We start from the raw sequence: 17,002 nt of genomic DNA on the forward strand, positions 1-17,002 counted from the left end.
GCAGCATTTTCCTAGAATCTCCCTTCTCGGCCTAATAGTTATGGTGTCTTCAGGCCCCGACTCACATGATGGGTTTGGTTTGTAACTCCCAAGGCCAGGAAGGTCACTCACCTCTGTTATTTAGCAAACACAAGACGAATTATTAACGTTAATACAAATAACACTTTTGTTTGGGAGAGGAGAAGGAATACTCTCCTTGCCTGGCTGGTAGGATTTGGCATTACGGGGACTGGAGCATCCCCATGTCCTTCAGAGCACAGGGCTGATGAGCCCCAAGGGTCCCTGCTCTAGGGACAGAACCCACATCTCACACCAGGCCTGCATGTGAGGTGTTCTGTGGAAGCCAGCTCTAATTTCACTGCAGTTGCAGCCATGGAACTTTCAAGAGAAAGCTGCAGCAGGCAGGCAGTGGAGTATTACACAACCCCTCTTGTGCTGCTTGTAACTTCTCCCTTTAGGATGCTCTTGTCCAAGGCTGCAAAAGGCACTGAAAATATTTATAACAAAAATTAAATTATTCACAGCATTCAGGTTCATTCTGCTTTGCAGAAGTTCTTATGCCACCTGCCCGCCCTGGGCCATCAGGCTCCTCCCTTGGAAGGGAAGGAGATATCAGTGTAGGACATTCTGCCATGGTACGTGACTGACGTGAAACTCCCATCTACCTGTTTTTATATTAAGAAGTTCTCCTGTGAGATGAGGTGTATATGGAGTCTGGCTTCTATAGGCTGGACTGAAACATGGATCTTGTGAATGGGCTTTGTCATCTTGGAAAGTAAAGCTACCAAGTAAAAGTATTCCTGCCTTTGAGACAATCACGTTGCCTCTATAATGTGCAGACTCCCTCTTGCCTAGAAACAGATGGCTCGGCTCGAGCTGTTTGAGTTGGGCATATTCACAAGCTGATAATCATCTCCAGGGAGGCAGGAGCTATTGTCGGAGCCTGTGAGACACACCCCAACTTCAGGCCTTTTTCCTTCTAATTCTCAAAATGTTGCTGAAATTCTCACTCCAGGAATGCTGAGCAGAGACATTCCCACTGTGGGCTCGTGCCCGCTAAGCCAGAAGAGGCTTTCACAGAAGCCAAAGTGCTTCCCCGCACCCCACTAAGAGAAAGTATCTCGAAACATGAAGGACCTCACCTGGCCAGCAAATAAAATAAGCTGTGCTTTTCCGTGATACCACCAGAAGCCGAGGGGAAGAACATATCCTCTCCCCAGAGACAGCATACGAGTTAAAATGAGAAAGCAAAAGAAAACAATTCTGCAGAAGGAACAGTTATTTCACACTACGTGCAGCTCCAAGATGCGTGTTAGTGCGGCTGCCAATGTAAAAGAGATGCATCTGCTGCCCAAGAACCCCAGAAGTATCATAAACCTAAATTAACAATCCACACTGATGTAGTTTCTCTACAGGACCAAAGCCTCCCTGGGGAATGCTGTCCAGACAGCACTTTGCTGACATAGGCCGGGTCAGGAGACCTTGCACCCAGCTCCAAAATCTGCTCCAAACCCAGCCCAGCTGCAGAGCATGAGACGCTTGGACCTGGGATGCTCCTATATAAAGCTCCATTCCAGCTGTGGTGCACAAGGAAATTCAGACAGAACACAGCAATAAACCCAGACACACACACACATAATGATCGGGTGGCTCTAACACAAGGCCTTACCACACTCACAATATTTTCAGTGTGAATTTCACTCATTTTAATTCAAGAGTGATTAACGTTGGAAGGAAGCGAGTAAGAGTTGGCTCAGAACGGGGCATGGGTACCTTGAGCTGGATGGCAAGAGATGGCAATATAAGCACATGAAGTAAATTCCTGGGGCAAAACCAGGCAGGGTGGCACATCCCTTGGGATAATGAGTTTTCACAGAAAACTCATTCACGTCCAAGAAATCGAGAGAAGCTGCCAAGAAGTGGATGGTTTTTTTAAAGTTACTGTCTTGGTACTTGGGTTCATGACTACAAGGGACACTCTGCTCACTGAACTGCTAGCCAAGCAAAACTGAGAAACAAAGAATAAGACACATCTCATGTTGACTGGCGCTTTTAAATTCTTCTTCCTCAGCAGAAATGCCAATATTTTCTAGTCCTAACAGTTTCTGAGGCTGTGATATTTCTTGCCTTGACTCTTCTTGGCAAGCGATCATCCGTAGCAGTAACAGATGATCTAGCAATAGTCTCACATCACAGCATGTCAGAAAAGAGGCAGCCCAGTATTTGTAATCAGAGCATCGCTTCAGAAAGAAGAATCTCCACTCGATCTGCGTAAATATAGTTATTTATTTATTTTTTTAAAGTAAGTCTATTTTCATTACAAAGGGCTTCACACTCCCACTTCAGGGCACCTTTTTTGTCTCTAGATCCTCAAAAAAAGAAACCATTTTATCCACCATTGACCGCAGCAGCCCATAAACCTGCAGCAGAAATTAACAGAAGTTATTCGCAGTGAAAAGATGTGAAGAAATCCTGATGATGAGACTGACAGAGAGATGGTTTCTCATGCACATTAACGTACAGGCATGCACACAGCCATATAAAAGTGGCTGCCTGTTAACAGCACTTAGCTCTAGTAATAACTTCGCTGGTTATGAAGTGTGTTTAACATTATCCAAGATACAATTAATTCTACTGAGCCCTCAAGAGTCCGCAAGCATGCTAAAGACATCCCAGATAGAAAAAGCCATCACATGGCTATGTGATGGCTGGTTACATTAACAGATTCCAGCCTGGAATAAAAGATATCTTACCTTGTCTTTCTCACTTACCTTCCTACAGAATTATGGACATCTGTTTGTCTGTTTTCTGAGTTTAACACAATGCTCCAATATAAACTTACAAGCAAAGGATAAAACCAAGAAACAAAGATACAAGCTCTGGTCAGACTCACGTGAATATAAAGTTTTTCCTGGTATGTCCCAAACAAAACAGGGTCAATCTGTGCCTGAGAAGGTTCTCTCTTTGTAGTTAGAGCTTCCAGACACTGTGCTTCCACACTCTTATCCTGTGATGAAACGGAAGATTTCTGCATTTTCTCATCTTTTAACTTTCTCCTGTTCGGCTGTTCTTATTCAGGGACAGAGAAAAAGAAAAGTAACATAGGTCAGAACACCCTTCAGGTTGTTGCAAGACGCACCTCCCAAAAGTAGAGCCTCTTTCATGGGGCTGGAAAAGCAGCTCAAACTTGGGATACACAACCTCAGAATGGATCACACTGTCCCCAACACTTGGGTTTCAACAGGCACCCCAAGACATACCTCTTTCTCCTTCCCTGCTGCCTTTGTTTTTCTTTCTTTGGCTTCTTTATCCTTACCACCAATTGATGCTTTCTTAATCATTATTTTGTCTTCCTTTCCTTCTTTTATAGATAGCCTTGGTTCCACTACAAAAGAGAGAATCTCAGTTACCCAAAAACAACATTTTCACATCCAGAAAAAGCCCACTGTACTCGCACAGTGGAAATATATTACTTTTGCAATGTATTTTCCTCTTTTTATTAATATGAACTGTACTGCACTGAAAAACAATACCTTGAAGAGTACTTTGGAATGAACGGGTCTCAAATGCATCCCAGAACAAACCCGTAAAACAGCTAACAGTGAATTAGGGTTTTCTGGGTTAGTCTGTGTGACTAGCACGGCTACATCCAGCTAAATTAAAAGGCTTATTTGTGTGGTGTTTTTTTAATGACACCAAATGACAGATCACGATTAGTATCACACAATCTGCCATTTTTTCTGATGCATTTTCTTGTAAAAGCTTTGAGAGGAGACTGCTGAAATTGCCATTTCAGTTGAAATTCGGCACATTTTGTGGATGTCCAACAGTCCACAGAAACCAGTTGCTGTGCTAAATCTACCATTTACCTGTTTCCTCTGGAACAGTATCTATATAGGTGTTATTCTCAGGCAAGCCAAGCAGGGATCTCAGCCTCATAGAATGACTCACCATACCATCAATGGTTTGACGCCACAGCTGGAGACTGAGAAAAGTATAAGAATCAGAAAGGGGACAGTCCTGCAATTGCCACCTTGTTTTATTTAGTGCCCTGGAGTGAAGGTGCCTTACAGCTGAGGGCTGCTCTGTCCAACTAAGTCAATAAAATAGCACCCACCATCTAAAAATCTGTGCAGAAGGATGCTGAACTACCTTCTTCACGTTTGAGTGCTCTGAGGTCTCACTGTTTGCAAATCAAGGGGTTCATATGGACACATAAATATTACAGTGAAACTAGAGCTCTTGCTCTTCAACCTGACACGTTGGTAAATCACCATTGACCTACTGTGTCTTTCCCAAGAGAAACCTGCATCCTTCTAATTTATAAGCAACTAGAAGCTGTTGGTATGTTTAAAGTCTGAAAGCGTGAGCAAAATCAGAGAGGCTGTATGAGGGAGGATACAGTGAGTAAAAGGGTACAGAAAATTATCCAAAGCTTTCATAAATACAGACTGGAATAATCTTGCCAGAAATAATATTGTTACTCCCCAAAACTACATTGATTTAATATTCTAAACTTATCTCCAGGAAAAAAAAAAGGCATTTGGGTCGTAGACAACTGCTACAATTAAACTATAAAAAAATAGAATGTAAAGACAACTTCTAGACCTCATATAATTATCTGCACTCTGAATCACCACACTTGTAACAAAGATTGCTACGGCTGTTGATCACACAATGCATTTACAAGCTTTATCTTGCAAAGATAACGCACCAGATGTGATAGAAAAGGTCTGACTGAGTAAGGTCTGACTGATGTGGCCTCTGTGGAACACGCAGCTTCAGCACTGCCTGGTTGAGCTGGGCCAGCGCTGCTTCTCTCTGCTCCTCCTTGGGGATTGAGTTTATAGCCTGATGAGAGAGAAAACACAGGGTCCATAGAGCGCTGCTTCTCAGTCTTCATTCCCAGTCCATGGAATCTGAGCTCAACAAAACACAAACACGGTTCTCTTCCTGCAAACCAGTCTGAAACCAGGCTGTACTGGGCACTTACGCACCCAGATGTGGCTTCTTGTATGGCTGGGATTTGGCCACGGTGCACACACAGCCCAAGATCTGGGGAGCAATCCCAGACCCCCCAGTTAGATTGACAGTGAACCCTTTTGCAACTTCACAGGTGTGCTGGAGAACGGGGATTCTAGCGAGGTAGAAGGCCCCAAAGACTAGTTAGAAAAGCACCAGAGAGATTTCCAAGAAAGCACTATGGAAAAACTGTGCTAACTACTCTTGCTTTAATCTAGGGAGGTCTGTATTTTATCCACAGCCTGTTGGGCGTGCCCCTTGGTGCTCTGACAAATAGGAAGGACTCTTCATGGAGAGGAGCCCCTGGGGAAGCCATAGGAGGCCGTAGGATTAGCCTGCCCCCCACATTCAGCCCTGAGATGACAGAAAGCTAATGGGAGAAAAGTTTAAAATATCTATGACATTGCATGGTTGTCTTCTTCACACAACAGCCCTCAAAGTCTCTCTTGGGAATCTCTTCACAAGAGTGCTGAGGGTGTGGTCAGCGGAGCTGAAGCACTTTTCTGCAACACACATCATGAATCATCTCTAACACCGCACTGGAAGCGGATCTTTGGGTGGGCTCACACTGGGGTAGGCCAGGCTATTTGTAGGGAAATGAAAACACCATCAGCTTGTCACAGCACTAAAGAGAACAGGGTGACCACCTCCTTAAAGTCCTCGATGGAAAGGTTCCATCCTGAGGGGCCTCGTTCTTCCTGTTCCACGATTGTCATTTGACTTGGAGACTCCAATACCGTGCTCTTCCAACCTGAGGCCTCTGTGACGCTGCTCTGAGCAGAGAGAACACCTGAGGCACTCTCCTGGCACCACAGGTCCTCCACGCTGCTCGTCTGGCCCAAGGACACTTTCGACCCAAAGGCTGAAGGAACAGTCATGTGCTTCCTCCACAGTTCATGCAGCTGCTGTACCACTCTATGACGATAATGCAACTGTGATAACAGGGAAAAGGCAAATAGTGAAATGAGCTCTGCCTGTCCTCTACAAACCTAATTGTTAAAGCCAGCATGGCAGACTGTGCCAGCCTCCAGAAACTCAAGGATGCACCAGCCCCATGGATCTTCCCTCCCTCCTATAATATTTCACTTGTGTAGCCCATCAAATAGCAAACATCACCTTGGGATTCTTCAACTGGAACAACTCTTCCTCCGTGACACAGGCATCCACAGGAGACGGGGTGCGCTCTGGGGTGCGAATTCGGACAAGACTTTTCTTCAGACTCTCTTTTACCACAGCAGCTCTCACTCGGGCAGCCAGGTCACTCTGAGGTACCACAACAAGAAAAACACATGTGAGTCCCTGCTCCAAATAGGGACACACAAACAAATTCACACACACGCTAGTAAATCACAATGTATACATTATATAGTGTTACAAGAACAACTGCAAACCCCACTGAGCAGAGCTATACTTGCAACAGCTTTTCAAATAAACTCTACAAATCGTCCCCCAAACTACCCTTTTCAAAGCTTACTGTAATTTTCAATTTCTACCTCAACCGATGTCATAATGTACAACATAACCCATCCCCACTAAGTAATTAATGAATTAATTACCAACAGAAAATTCATTCTTTAGAGGACCAGTGTGAACAGTTTAAGAGACACAATCATGTCTTTATTAACAACATTACAACAGACTGCAGAGTTCTTCCATTTTAGTTAGCAAACCTGCTCAAGTATGCACAGATGTGCTGTAAATAAATAATAATCTCGCTCCCAGCCTTAATTGCATAGCAATAAAAATACCATGTCATCCACTCCCACCCTTATCCTGAATTTGCATATTAAGTTCAAAGCTCACAGTTACCCAGTCACATGCTTGGTTACCTCCAGTTTCTCTCTGAGGTCAGCCAGTTTATCCTCATACACAGCAATTCCCCAAAGGGTCACCTGCAGCAGAGCTCCTCCTAATAACAGAGGATGTGTCCTAAATTCCCAGGACTCACTGAAAATGCCTGCGCTCTCTGACTTGAAAATAAAGACAAACTGCCTAGTTTCTCCAGGCAAAATTACACCTGAAAAAAAGAGAGAAAATGCATTGGTCTGCAAGAAGCCACCTGGTTAACTTGACCCTTTTCCAACACCATCCCAAGTGTCCTTATTTCTGTATGAGACTCCTTCCCCATAGCTTAGCTGGGTATCACACTTCAGCTATTTTTCTCCTTCCAGATTTACTCCCAGTCACGATGTTATCAAACTGGTGTTATTTCCACAGCACACTCCTTTTACAGCAAGCTCAGTACTCTCTCTAGCAGATTATGCCCCATTTGCCATCAGAAAATGATTCACTTCTCAATATTCCACTCATTTACATGCAGAGTAGGAACAACCTCCTTTCCTTTAAGTCCCAGGAAAGGGATCTGCCTCGCACACCTCTTTTGGTGTGAGTCAGCTTTGGTGCCCAGGGTGGCTTCCTAAGGACAATCACCCAACAGGTTTGCTCTGCCATTAGTCAGATTCCGCATCTCATATAACTCCTGAATACCTGCTCTCTGGTCCCTGTACAAAGGTCTCAGACATCAGCAGCTCTCGTACCTGATCTGGTATCAAAGTAAAAGCACGGTAACCACCTCCATTTGGTTTCTCTGGAGGGAATTTTCTGGGGCAGCCTCAGCCAGTCGTACCAGATGGCAGTTGTGCCATCATTGCTCACTGTCAGGGAGCTTTCGGCTCTCTCACAAGCCAAAGCCTCAAAGGTGAGCCTGGCAGCAATGCCAACTTCATTCTGCAAGAGGAAAAGACAAAGATAACAATTTCTACTCTATCTGGCAGGATTTAATCTTGCCTGAAGTCATACGACAAAAGGGGTTGAGCCTTGGTAGAACTTGTAGGGCAGGTCCAATGAAGTTGCCATTATCATAGAATCACAGAATAGTTTGGGTTGGAAGGGACCTTGAGAGAGAGCCTGGGAATCTGAGCTTTGCACCACAGACAGAGCACCCCCTTCTGTTTCTAGATCTATCTAGAGCAAATATAGGGATAATCTATCATGCTCAGAATAAATCCCTCATTCTCTGGCCTGGGAGTGACACTCGTACAGCTGTGACTTGGGAACTCAAGCAAACTTAGCTTGACTAAAGAATAAAAAGCGCACAATTACCCTGCGAGAAGTAGTGCCATCGATCCAACGAGCAGGCTGGCCACAGAAAACTAAAGATGGACCCCGTACGGCTTCTGGAACCACATCGGGATGCTCCTTCAGGGTGTCACTGCTACAGAAAACAAGAGCCAGAGTTTTCACTCAGTGAAATTCACGTTCAGAGAAGAGAGAACCAGGGTTGATTCACGAGACCCTACAAGAAATAATCCCAACTAATGCTTTTGCAGTCTTCTCTTTAGGGACAGAGTCCTGCAGGTGTGGCAAACTCCAGCTACCTACTAATCACCATCAAGGAGGACAGGACAGCCAGAATGTTAAAGAATTATAGCTGCCTAAGGAAGGCTGAGGGTACATGACTGAGTAAGGAGAAGCCCTCGGGTTGTGCTCATTACAGATGGACAGGACAGTGAAAAAAGGCAAATTAATGATGGAAGTGGAGGGCTGGAAAAAGACAACCAGATGGAGGTAATTTAGAGCAGAACCCCAACCCTGCTTATGGTGAATTCTGGAGCCAGAGGGAAGACTGGAGGAAGGGCTTAAAATAATACTAGAATATGTCTTTTATTGTGCTCTAGTGGAGAATCCTCTCCATTCTAGATAAGAACAGCTAAGGATACCCTTACAGACTGATGGTGCATGCCCAAAATTCTTTATTTCTGCCATGAAGAAAAACTTACAGGATCTCAGACTCTTCAGAAGAGGTGGAACGTGGAAGAGGCTCTGCTGAGACAGAAGCAAAAGGCTGCCCTTTACCGGTCACCTCCAGTCCACCCAGATCCTGGACGTACAGAAAAATGACCAATTCACACTTTCTCTTTTTATACAGAAAGGAAGATAAAATACCAGTCAAATGTGCCAACTGAGTCAAGTACAGGCAAAGTTGAAATATCTTGCTCCTGCAATGGTTTTTAGAGGTATCCAATGAATGTTCCACAGACACAGGAAGGAACCAGTCCTGGGTCTCCCAAGAATCCCCGACAACTACATTTCACACTACAAATTACACAGGGCTGGGAAAAGTCTCCCTCACACTTGTTCCTGGAATTCTGCCAGCATCATGGGGAAGGTGTGGAGCACAGAGCTTCAGGAAATAAAGTCACAGTGCAATTAGGTACACAGTGATTCACCTTATCCTTCTGATCCTTCTAGGATAAGCAGAGAAGTCGCATCAGTACAGGCAGCTCCTTTCCTAAGAGGCACGTTACACAACCAAGCGGACACCAGCTAAGTGACTGTCTTACTCTTCTGGACTCTGATTTATCACCAGGGCAGGGAAAAAGAGTTTTAAATCACTTTGCCAGTAGTTTTCTGCTGTGTCACTTTGTGTCCAACGCTTCCACTCACACAGTTCAACCCAAGTTTTGGAAGAAGTGCTGTGATAGTTGCTAAACACCTTACACCTCTTCTTACACCAGTAAGCTGGAAATATAATTTTGATGAGGCAGACAACTTATCCTTCCATTTGAAAAGATTGTGCAAGGATCAATAATCCTTTACTTTCAGCAACTGAACCTGATGATCTGACGAATCATAAGAAACAGGACAGACAAAATGGAAGGAGAATTGAACTCCCACAGGGGATTTTGGTTTAAGTAAATGGGCAGCATCCTCTGTTAAACACACAAAAGGAGAGTGTCGCTTAAGGTAGCCATTTCTATCAATAAAAATACATACTTTCTTGAGGTCCTCCACCTGGATGTCATCTCCTTGCAGAACACATGGAACGGGCTCAGGCTCTTTTGTGATCTTTGAGGATTGTTTACGTACCTTGTCGTTCTTGTCTGAAAAACAGACACAGAGACCTTCTCTTGAGTTTGACAGGGAAACACCACCTTCCTCTTTTCAGCCTGGTTATTAATTTCCAGCTAAACTATGTTTTGTTTCTTTTACTTAAGGTTGCACAGAACAATTAAATTCAGTATCTCTTGTAATTGGAAAAATCAAGCTCTGAGAAGCTACAAGGACCAAAGTAAATCACTAGGATTCAACTGTCTCATGCTTTAGTCTAGATGAGAGACAACGGATGAGATAAACACAGCCTGTGCTTCCCACAGGTAGAATAAATCTCTGGCAACTTTCCTGCTCCAGCTGCAAGCACCAGCGTCCCCACACAGCCACCCTGGGCTCAGCAGGCACAACTCAGCTACACACAGCGAGCCACTGGGTTTTCAGAAGCTCCTAAATAATAAAACAGCTCTTAAATAGCAAAACCCCTGCAGAACTGACAGCCAGAACAGCCCCACCAGGGATTTGCTTCTCCCTTTACCCATAACCTGCAAGGCCCTTCAGCTGAGACCGGTTCCCTGACACATGTGGGGAATATAAAATAATAACAACTGGGGAGGTCAGGGCGTGTGGAAGGGGCTGTTCGTGGTGGGTTCAGCGCAGGACTCGGGCTCGCCGGGGATCCCCAGGCCGCGCCGAGGGCACAAGTGAGGCCCGGCCGCCGCTGCCCCGCCCGCACCCCACGTCGGACCGTACCGAGGGGGGCGGCGGGCCGGGGGTCCCGGCGGGCGGGGCACGGAGCCCCGCCGCGCCGCTGCATCTCCCCAGGCCGTTGCGCGGCGGCCGTTGGCAACACCGCCCGTTGGCAACGCCGCCCGTTGTACGCATGTGCCGGCTGTTAGCGCCCCCCCCTCCCCAACCACCACCTGCGCGTGCGCAGTGCGGCTGCGGCCTACTGCGGCCCGGGCTGCCCGCCTCCCACGGCGAGCAGTTCCCACGTTCGGGTGTCGCTGTCTCCCAACACCTCGTTCAGCCAGCACATAGCTCTCGCTTTTTATTCCCCACAGCCACCGCTTACAACTCCCGCGGCCTCTCCACCGGCCCTGTCCCCCGTCGGGCTCTTTCTCGGGGCCCCGCCGCCGGGTGCTGCTTCCCGGCCTGGGGCGGCTGGCGGGGCCCAGCGGCGCTGCAGCTGGCAGAGCAGGTCGGGCAGGAGGGAGTCCAGCAGGGCCAGGCCCCGCGCCGAGCACCGCAGGCCGCTGGGGGAGATGCGGCGGTTGAGCCCCGGCGCTGCAGGGGAGCCCTGGTCACCACGGCCCCCGGGGCTCACCCGCTGTCCAGGAGCAGCCAGCCCTGCTGCTGGAGATCCTACGCCTCCCCCGGCTCCCCGAACACGGCCTGCAGGCTGAGCTGGGGGGAGAAGTGCCCCCAGCGCTGCGCCCAGGGCGCAGAGAGGATCATTAGCGCTGGTTCATCAGCAGAGGTTCGTTAGCCAGGTCGATCCAGGGTTACAGAATCACAGAACGTCAGGGGTTGGAAGGGACCTGGAAAGCTCCTCCAGTGCAATCCCCCCATGGAGCAGGAACACCCAGATGAGGTTACACAGGAAGGTGTCCAGGCGGGTTGGAATGTCTGCACAGGAGACTCCACAACCCCCCTGGGCAGCCTGGGCCAGGCTCTGCCACCCTCACCATGAAATTTCTTCTCATACTTAAGTAGAACCCTCTGTGTTGCAGTTTGTACCCATCACCCCTTGTCTTACCATTGGTTGTCACCGAGAAGAGCCTGGCTCCATCCTCCTGACACTCACCCTCTACATATTTATAACCACTAATGAGGTCACCCCTCAGTCTCCTACAAACTAAAGAGACCCAGCTCCCTCAGCCTTTCCTCATAAGGAAGATGAAAACCCCCTGGGTGGTTCCTCACCTCGTGTGTAACGCCCTCATCCGTGCGCAGTCCCAGGGCGAGCAGCTCCTCCAGCCTGCAGGCACATGGCGAGCAGTGGGGCAGCAGGGCAGGGGAGGGGGTGCAGGGTTGGGGGACCCCCCCGTACTCACTGCTCCAGGGGACTCAGCACCACCCGCCTCCGGGTGCCATGGCCCTGGCTCCGCACCTCCCGCATCCAGGCATCGGGCTCCAGCGTCTGGACACGAGCCTGCCGGCTGCAGCCGCCCTCGCCCCGCGGCACAAACCGCCCGTGCGCCCCTGCAGTGGTGGGGTCGGGAGTAACGGGGTGCAGGGGACACAGCCAGGCACAATCACCCCTTCACCCCGGCTTACCTGGCCCCACGCCGATGTACTGCTCAGCCCGCCAGTATGAAAGGTTGTGGGTGCTGAGGGCGCCCTGCGGGAGAATGTTGCGTGGGGTGAGAGGGGCTGAGCCTGCCGGGGGGGTGACATGGCATGGGGGACATGGCATGGGGAGCACCCCACCTTCCTTGCAAAATTGGAGACCTCATAGTGCCTGAAGCCAGCAGCCACCAGCATGGCGCGGGCGGTCTGGTACATGTCAGCCAGCAGGTCCTGGGGGGGAGCGGGCAGGGTCCCCCCCCAGACCTGCGCCGCCAGCGCCGTGCCCCGCTCCAGCGTCAGCTGGTAGAGGGAGATGTGGTCATCGCAGAGCCCCAGTGCTGCCGCCAGCCCCCGTGCCCAGGCGTCCTGGCTCTGCCCCGGCAGCCCAAAGAGGAGGTCGATGGAGGTTCGGCCAGGGAAGAGCCTCCGCGCTGCCTCCACGGCCCCCCGCGCCTCCGCCGCCGTGTGCTCCCGGCCCAGCAGCCGCAGCTCAGCGTCGTCCAGCGACTGCAGAGGGAGCAGGATGGCAGTGGGAGGCACAGGGGGCCACAAGGGCTGGGATGGGACCAGGGAGAGCCCCTCTCACCTGGACGCCGATGGAGAGGCGGTTGATGCCCGCCTCCCTGAAGCCAGTGAGGCGTGCGGGGCTGATGGAACTGGGATTGGCCTCCAGAGTCACCTCGGCACCCACGGGGAGGTGGGCAGCCCCCGCCACAGCCTCCAGCACCGCTGCGATGGTGCGGGGGCTGGCCAGGCTGGGGGTGCCACCACCGAAGAAGACAGAGGTGACACTGTAGGGCAGATAGTGGGGAGGATGCGGGTGGGTGCCGAATGGCCCTGCACTCCCCCAGCATCCTCCCGCACACCCACCTCTGCACCTGGCTGAGGTGGAGCAGGGTACGTGCCTCTTGCACCAGGCAGGCACGCACAGCCACCTCGTCCACCGTCGGCACCACGTACTTGTTGAAGTTGCAGTAGGAGCAGCGCTTGCGGCAGTAGGGCCACTGCGGGCACAGGGTGCCATGGGGGACCACTGCACCCCCACCCCTGCACACACCCCACCTTGGGGGGAAGGGGAACTGCCTCAGCCCCATGCACAGGCCCCAGCGCTCCCCACCTGCCCCAGGGCATGAGGTGCACACCCTGCAGATGCCATCTTTCATGTGCAGAGCTTGGGGAACCCCCCAGCACCACCCACACATGCATGGCAGGGGGACTCCACGTGTGCCCCATGATTTGTGCAAGGCTGGGCTGCCCCCACGCGTGTAGAAGTCCCAGGATCTCACACTCGCCCCCAAGGTGTGTGCAAACTCTGGGTCCCACGTGTGAAATCCCCAGGATCCCTCCCCCATATGTGCAAGCCCGGGGTCTCCATGCACCCCCACCACGTGCGCAACCCCAGGATCCCCGTGCACCCCCCCGTGTGCAAGCTCAGTGTCCCCCGCTCACGTGCACATAGAGCGCGGCTGTGGCGGGGGTGGCCGGTTCCGGGACCGGTTCCGGGGCCGCTCCCGACCCAGGACCCGCTCCCGGACCCCGTCCCGGGCCGCCCCCGCCGGGCCGCGCCGCAGCGATCGCCGCCGCCGCCACCGGACGCCACCCCCGTGCCGCCATCGGGCCGCGCGGTCTGCGGCACCGCCCCGGGGCGGCACCGAGCCCAGGCCACCCCCCCGCGGTGGTACGGGGGTGCCGGGGCGCCGAAGGGGAGGTGGGGGGGCTGCAGAGGGGGGTGCCAGCCCGGGATGTCGGGGCCGATGTCACCCCCAGTGCCCTACCGGGCACACGGTCCTGATGTGGCTCGGGCACCCCCGGACCTGCCCCCGCATCCCCCGCTGTCCCTCGGGGACTGGAAGAGGGTTTTCCAGCTCAGAGGCTGCTCAGCGCTTCTGAGAGCAGACCCGTGGCAAGTCTGCCCACAGAGTTGTGCAAACCCAGTGCCGACAGTTCCAGACGTTATTTTTTTCATAATTTGTGTTATTAATAACTTGGAGAAGTGAGAAATGCCTATGACAAAGGCTGTGGGCACAGATTCCTGTTTCCAGGCCAGAAGTGGGTAGTCTGGAGTAACCCACCCCTGACGTAACCCTCCCACCTTGGGAAGAGCCCCCAGCTGCCGGGATTTTCCGAGCTGACATTCAGCACTATAAGAGCGGGATGGAGGTGCAGGAAAGGGCAGAAGCCCTGGAGCCTGCCCACAGCCCCACAGACACCGAGGCCACGCTGCCAGCCACGAGAGTCAACCCTTCCTACCTTCCCGTGAGTATTTGCAGACCAGACTGCACTGCCCCAGGGGGCTGGGACAGCCATGGGACATCTCAGGAGGTGTCCAGGCCAGTGAGGGTTGGATGTACCCCAGGGAACGGGATGGGGATGGCAGGGAAAGCTCTGGTGCAGAAAAAGCTTCCTGGGACACGAGCAGATCTCCAGGGAGCAGGGGTGGGGTGAGGGGGGGCCTGTACCCCCATATTTTGACTGTGACCAGTGCTCGTTGTGTTTCTCAGGAGCCTGTCTACCCCTGGAAGCCAGAGCCGACTTCACCTTTGCTAATTATCAGCAAACCTCCCCATCATGGTGAGTACGCGGGGCCTTTCTGGGCAGTACAGAGGCTGTGCACAGAGTAGAATTATCAAGCAGGAACCAGAGAAGCTGCGCTCACTGCAAACCTGTCCCACACCTGGGTTAGTGCTGTGGGGAGCCAAGGAAGATAAAAAGTCCTTCCATAGACATCAGACGTAGAGGTCTGCTGTGTCCCCAGGGCCACTGGGTAATGCAGGTGACAGTTTCTCCTTGGGAAGGAGGGTTTATAAGAACCCTAAAACCAGGGAGGAGACCTGAGTTTTGCTTGCACACATCCCACTTACTCTGGGGTGGGCAGAGGTAAAGCTGGTGGAACACCAGCCCCACAAACAGTTTGGGAACAGTGGAGCAACTTGCTGGAGAGACACCATAGGGAAAGAGTCTGACATGACCCATCCTGTTTGGTTTTCTTTCAGAAAGCAGGCACAAACCGTGGTTTGTTATCCACGGGGTCTGCTTCCATGGGTAGAACCCCCCATCCAGCTGGGAGATCCGGGACCGAGACCTCGCTGACATTTCACCTCTCTCCCCATTTCACCATTTCCTCCAACCTGCCCAAGGAAGCCCCAGCACAGAGGTGGTGGTCCAGCCACTAGCCCTGCTGGGAAAGGAAGAAGGAAGGAGAGAGCTGGGATTTTGGCAAGAATTGTGAACAACGTCATCTGCTTCCCAGCTGTGGTGGGACGCTTGAGGCGAGGAAGAGGAACTCTGCTCTTCCCCTTCTCGGCGTAGTGTTTCATGGTTGGGAGGTACCAAATAACTCCCGTAAAATGCTGTCCTGGGTATGCTCTGCTTCACACTGCTGCTGGGACAGGAACTTTGGTATTTATGCAAAATCCTTATGGTCTGTCTTGTCCAAAACTACAAAATAAACTCCACCATGTCTACCTTGGAGAAGTTTCTTTGGGGCTCAGAAGGCTCAGGGGAGGTGTGGGAACAGGGCAAGATTTTCCAGCTAGCTTTAGGGAGCCCCTTCCCATGCAAAGTCTCATTCCCTAAAGCCCATGCCCTTCATTTCAAGTTCATCAGCTGTGTTATATGACCTAGGAGTCTCAGCAACACCCAAGCAGAGGAGGATTCACTTACCTTGGGAAGCCAGGCCAGGCTGTTGTGACTTAAAATACCAGTAAAATATCCACCAGCATCTGTTCAGGCCTGCAAAGTCCTCTGAAATGGCTGCAGCCAAATTGCTCAGGGATGCAAGATTTAAAAACCTTTATAAGGCCCTTCAGTAACAGAAGAGGACTCCAGAAATAAGCATCTCTTCCTCCCACCGCAGTATTTCTATTGGCAAAGAAACAAACCCAACTGGGAAAAAAAGGCACTCTGTTTTATTAATGAAAAGTGCCATCAGCCTGATGTCAGGGAGAGAAGGTCTCCACTGCATAGCCCAAGGCACAAGTGAAAAGGAGACTCAAAGCTGGCTGAAGCAGGACTGATTTATCCCCTTTTTTTACTCTGCCTTCCCAAGCTCAGAGCTGAAGGTGCTTCTCCATCTGCTCCCTCAACTTGTATTTCTGAATCTGGAATAAAGCACAAAGAGAAAGAGGAGAGACTCAGACAGGAGACAGGACAGGAGGCTCCTGCCCTGCTCCAGCCCCTCTTACCTTGCCCGAGACGGTGAGCGGGTACTGAGCCACAAACACGATGTACCGCGGGATCTTGAAATGGGAGATCTGGGAAGAGAAAAACAATCACTGCCCAACCTGCTGGGAACACATATCTTGCCCAGCTGGTGGTACCCAAGCCAGGGCTGGATCCCCAGTTACTCTAAATCCTGCATTTTCCTCTGCACATCCCCAGCAACTGCTGGGTGGGCTGGTCCAGTGGGGAGCTGAGGACTGGGAGACCCACCTTCCCTTTGCAGAAAGCTTTAATCTCCTCCTCGGTGCAGTCCTGCCCAGCGCACACTCGGATGCAGGCACAGATCTCTTCTCCCATCCGCGAATCCTTCACACCAACCACCTGGTTGTGACAGAAGGATGGTGTGACCCCTGGGGACATCCCTCTCCTCCCGCAGGGTATTTGTCCTGGAAAAACAGTGCGAGCCCTGACCTGTATCATGGGATGCTGGAGTCATGGCATGGGACTGTGTAAAGGCAGCTTGAGCTGCTTAACCATCCCACCAGTGCTTTCTAAATGACATGAAGCCCTCATGGAAGGACTTCTCAACCATTTCCTGGAGAAAAGGTGGCAGAACAGGCTGCACATATGGACACCAGCACTTTTCCTCAGTTCTGCAAAGTCACTGGAACGAGGGCTAAGTTAGACCAGCCAGGCA

General features: G+C 51.0%; 2 protein-coding genes across 7 annotated transcripts in view; both read right to left on the reverse strand.

Annotated features, from left to right (window-relative positions):
* Positions 1 to 2,268: 2,268 nt before the first annotated feature.
* LOC102090390 (MYCBP-associated protein) lies at positions 2,269 to 13,784 on the reverse strand. 5 transcript variants are annotated; one of them, XR_010467049.1, is made up of 20 exons: positions 13,594 to 13,784; positions 13,015 to 13,148; positions 12,731 to 12,935; positions 12,286 to 12,651; positions 12,133 to 12,196; positions 11,910 to 12,057; positions 11,779 to 11,833; positions 10,928 to 11,108; positions 9,799 to 9,905; positions 8,802 to 8,902; positions 8,125 to 8,236; positions 7,560 to 7,749; positions 6,852 to 7,039; positions 6,139 to 6,285; positions 5,670 to 5,954; positions 4,715 to 4,851; positions 3,870 to 3,985; positions 3,261 to 3,385; positions 2,894 to 3,069; positions 2,269 to 2,420 (listed from the first exon to the last, which is right to left on the reverse strand). XR_010467049.1 is itself a non-coding variant. In XM_065034864.1 (20 exons), exons 1-20 carry the CDS (start codon positions 13,756 to 13,758, stop codon positions 2,343 to 2,345), a joined length of 3,075 nt encoding a protein of 1,024 aa, XP_064890936.1. In that variant the 5' UTR covers positions 13,759 to 13,783; the 3' UTR covers positions 2,269 to 2,342. The 5 variants fall into 5 exon arrangements, 4 of the variants coding, with proteins under 4 accessions (XP_064890936.1, XP_064890938.1, XP_064890937.1 ...); XM_065034864.1 differs by having other exon boundaries at positions 2,894 to 3,064; positions 13,594 to 13,783; XM_065034866.1 differs by lacking the exon at positions 2,269 to 2,420 and having other exon boundaries at positions 2,427 to 3,064; positions 13,015 to 13,206; positions 13,594 to 13,725.
* Positions 13,785 to 16,030: 2,246 nt separating this feature from the next.
* ACSF2 (acyl-CoA synthetase family member 2) overlaps positions 16,031 to 17,002 on the reverse strand; it is a 32,357-nt gene continuing 31,385 nt past the window's right edge. Inside the window, exons 14-16 of one of the 2 annotated variants that reach the window (XR_010467050.1) lie at positions 16,576 to 16,751; positions 16,329 to 16,397; positions 16,031 to 16,244 (exon numbers count right to left, since the gene is read on the reverse strand). Coding sequence is in view for 1 of the 2 variants with exons in the window: in XM_065034868.1 (XP_064890940.1) it covers positions 16,194 to 16,244; positions 16,329 to 16,397; positions 16,576 to 16,686 (231 nt within the window). In the remaining variant the exon portion in view is untranslated. The remainder of the gene's footprint in view (positions 16,245 to 16,328; positions 16,398 to 16,575; positions 16,752 to 17,002) is intronic. The other variant, XM_065034868.1, reaches the window with a different exon arrangement.

Source organism: Columba livia, chromosome 18, assembly GCF_036013475.1.
Source record: "Columba livia isolate bColLiv1 breed racing homer chromosome 18, bColLiv1.pat.W.v2, whole genome shotgun sequence".
Taxonomy (NCBI): domain Eukaryota; kingdom Metazoa; phylum Chordata; class Aves; order Columbiformes; family Columbidae; genus Columba; species Columba livia.

Bases quoted from the DNA above. Each gene is read 5' to 3' on its own strand.
- LOC102090390 (XM_065034863.1), bottom strand. From the start codon at position 13,758: ATGGCGGCACGGGGGTGGCGTCCGGTGGCGGCGGCGGCGATCGCTGCG. The intron at 12,652-12,730 runs GTGAGAGGGGCT...CTCCCTCTGCAG, and splicing joins GCCTCTCCATCGGCGTCCAG to TCGCTGGACGACGCTGAGCT. The intron at 8,903-9,798 runs GTATGTATTTTT...CTGTACGTCCAG, and splicing joins AGGTGGAGGACCTCAAGAAA to GATCTGGGTGGACTGGAGGT.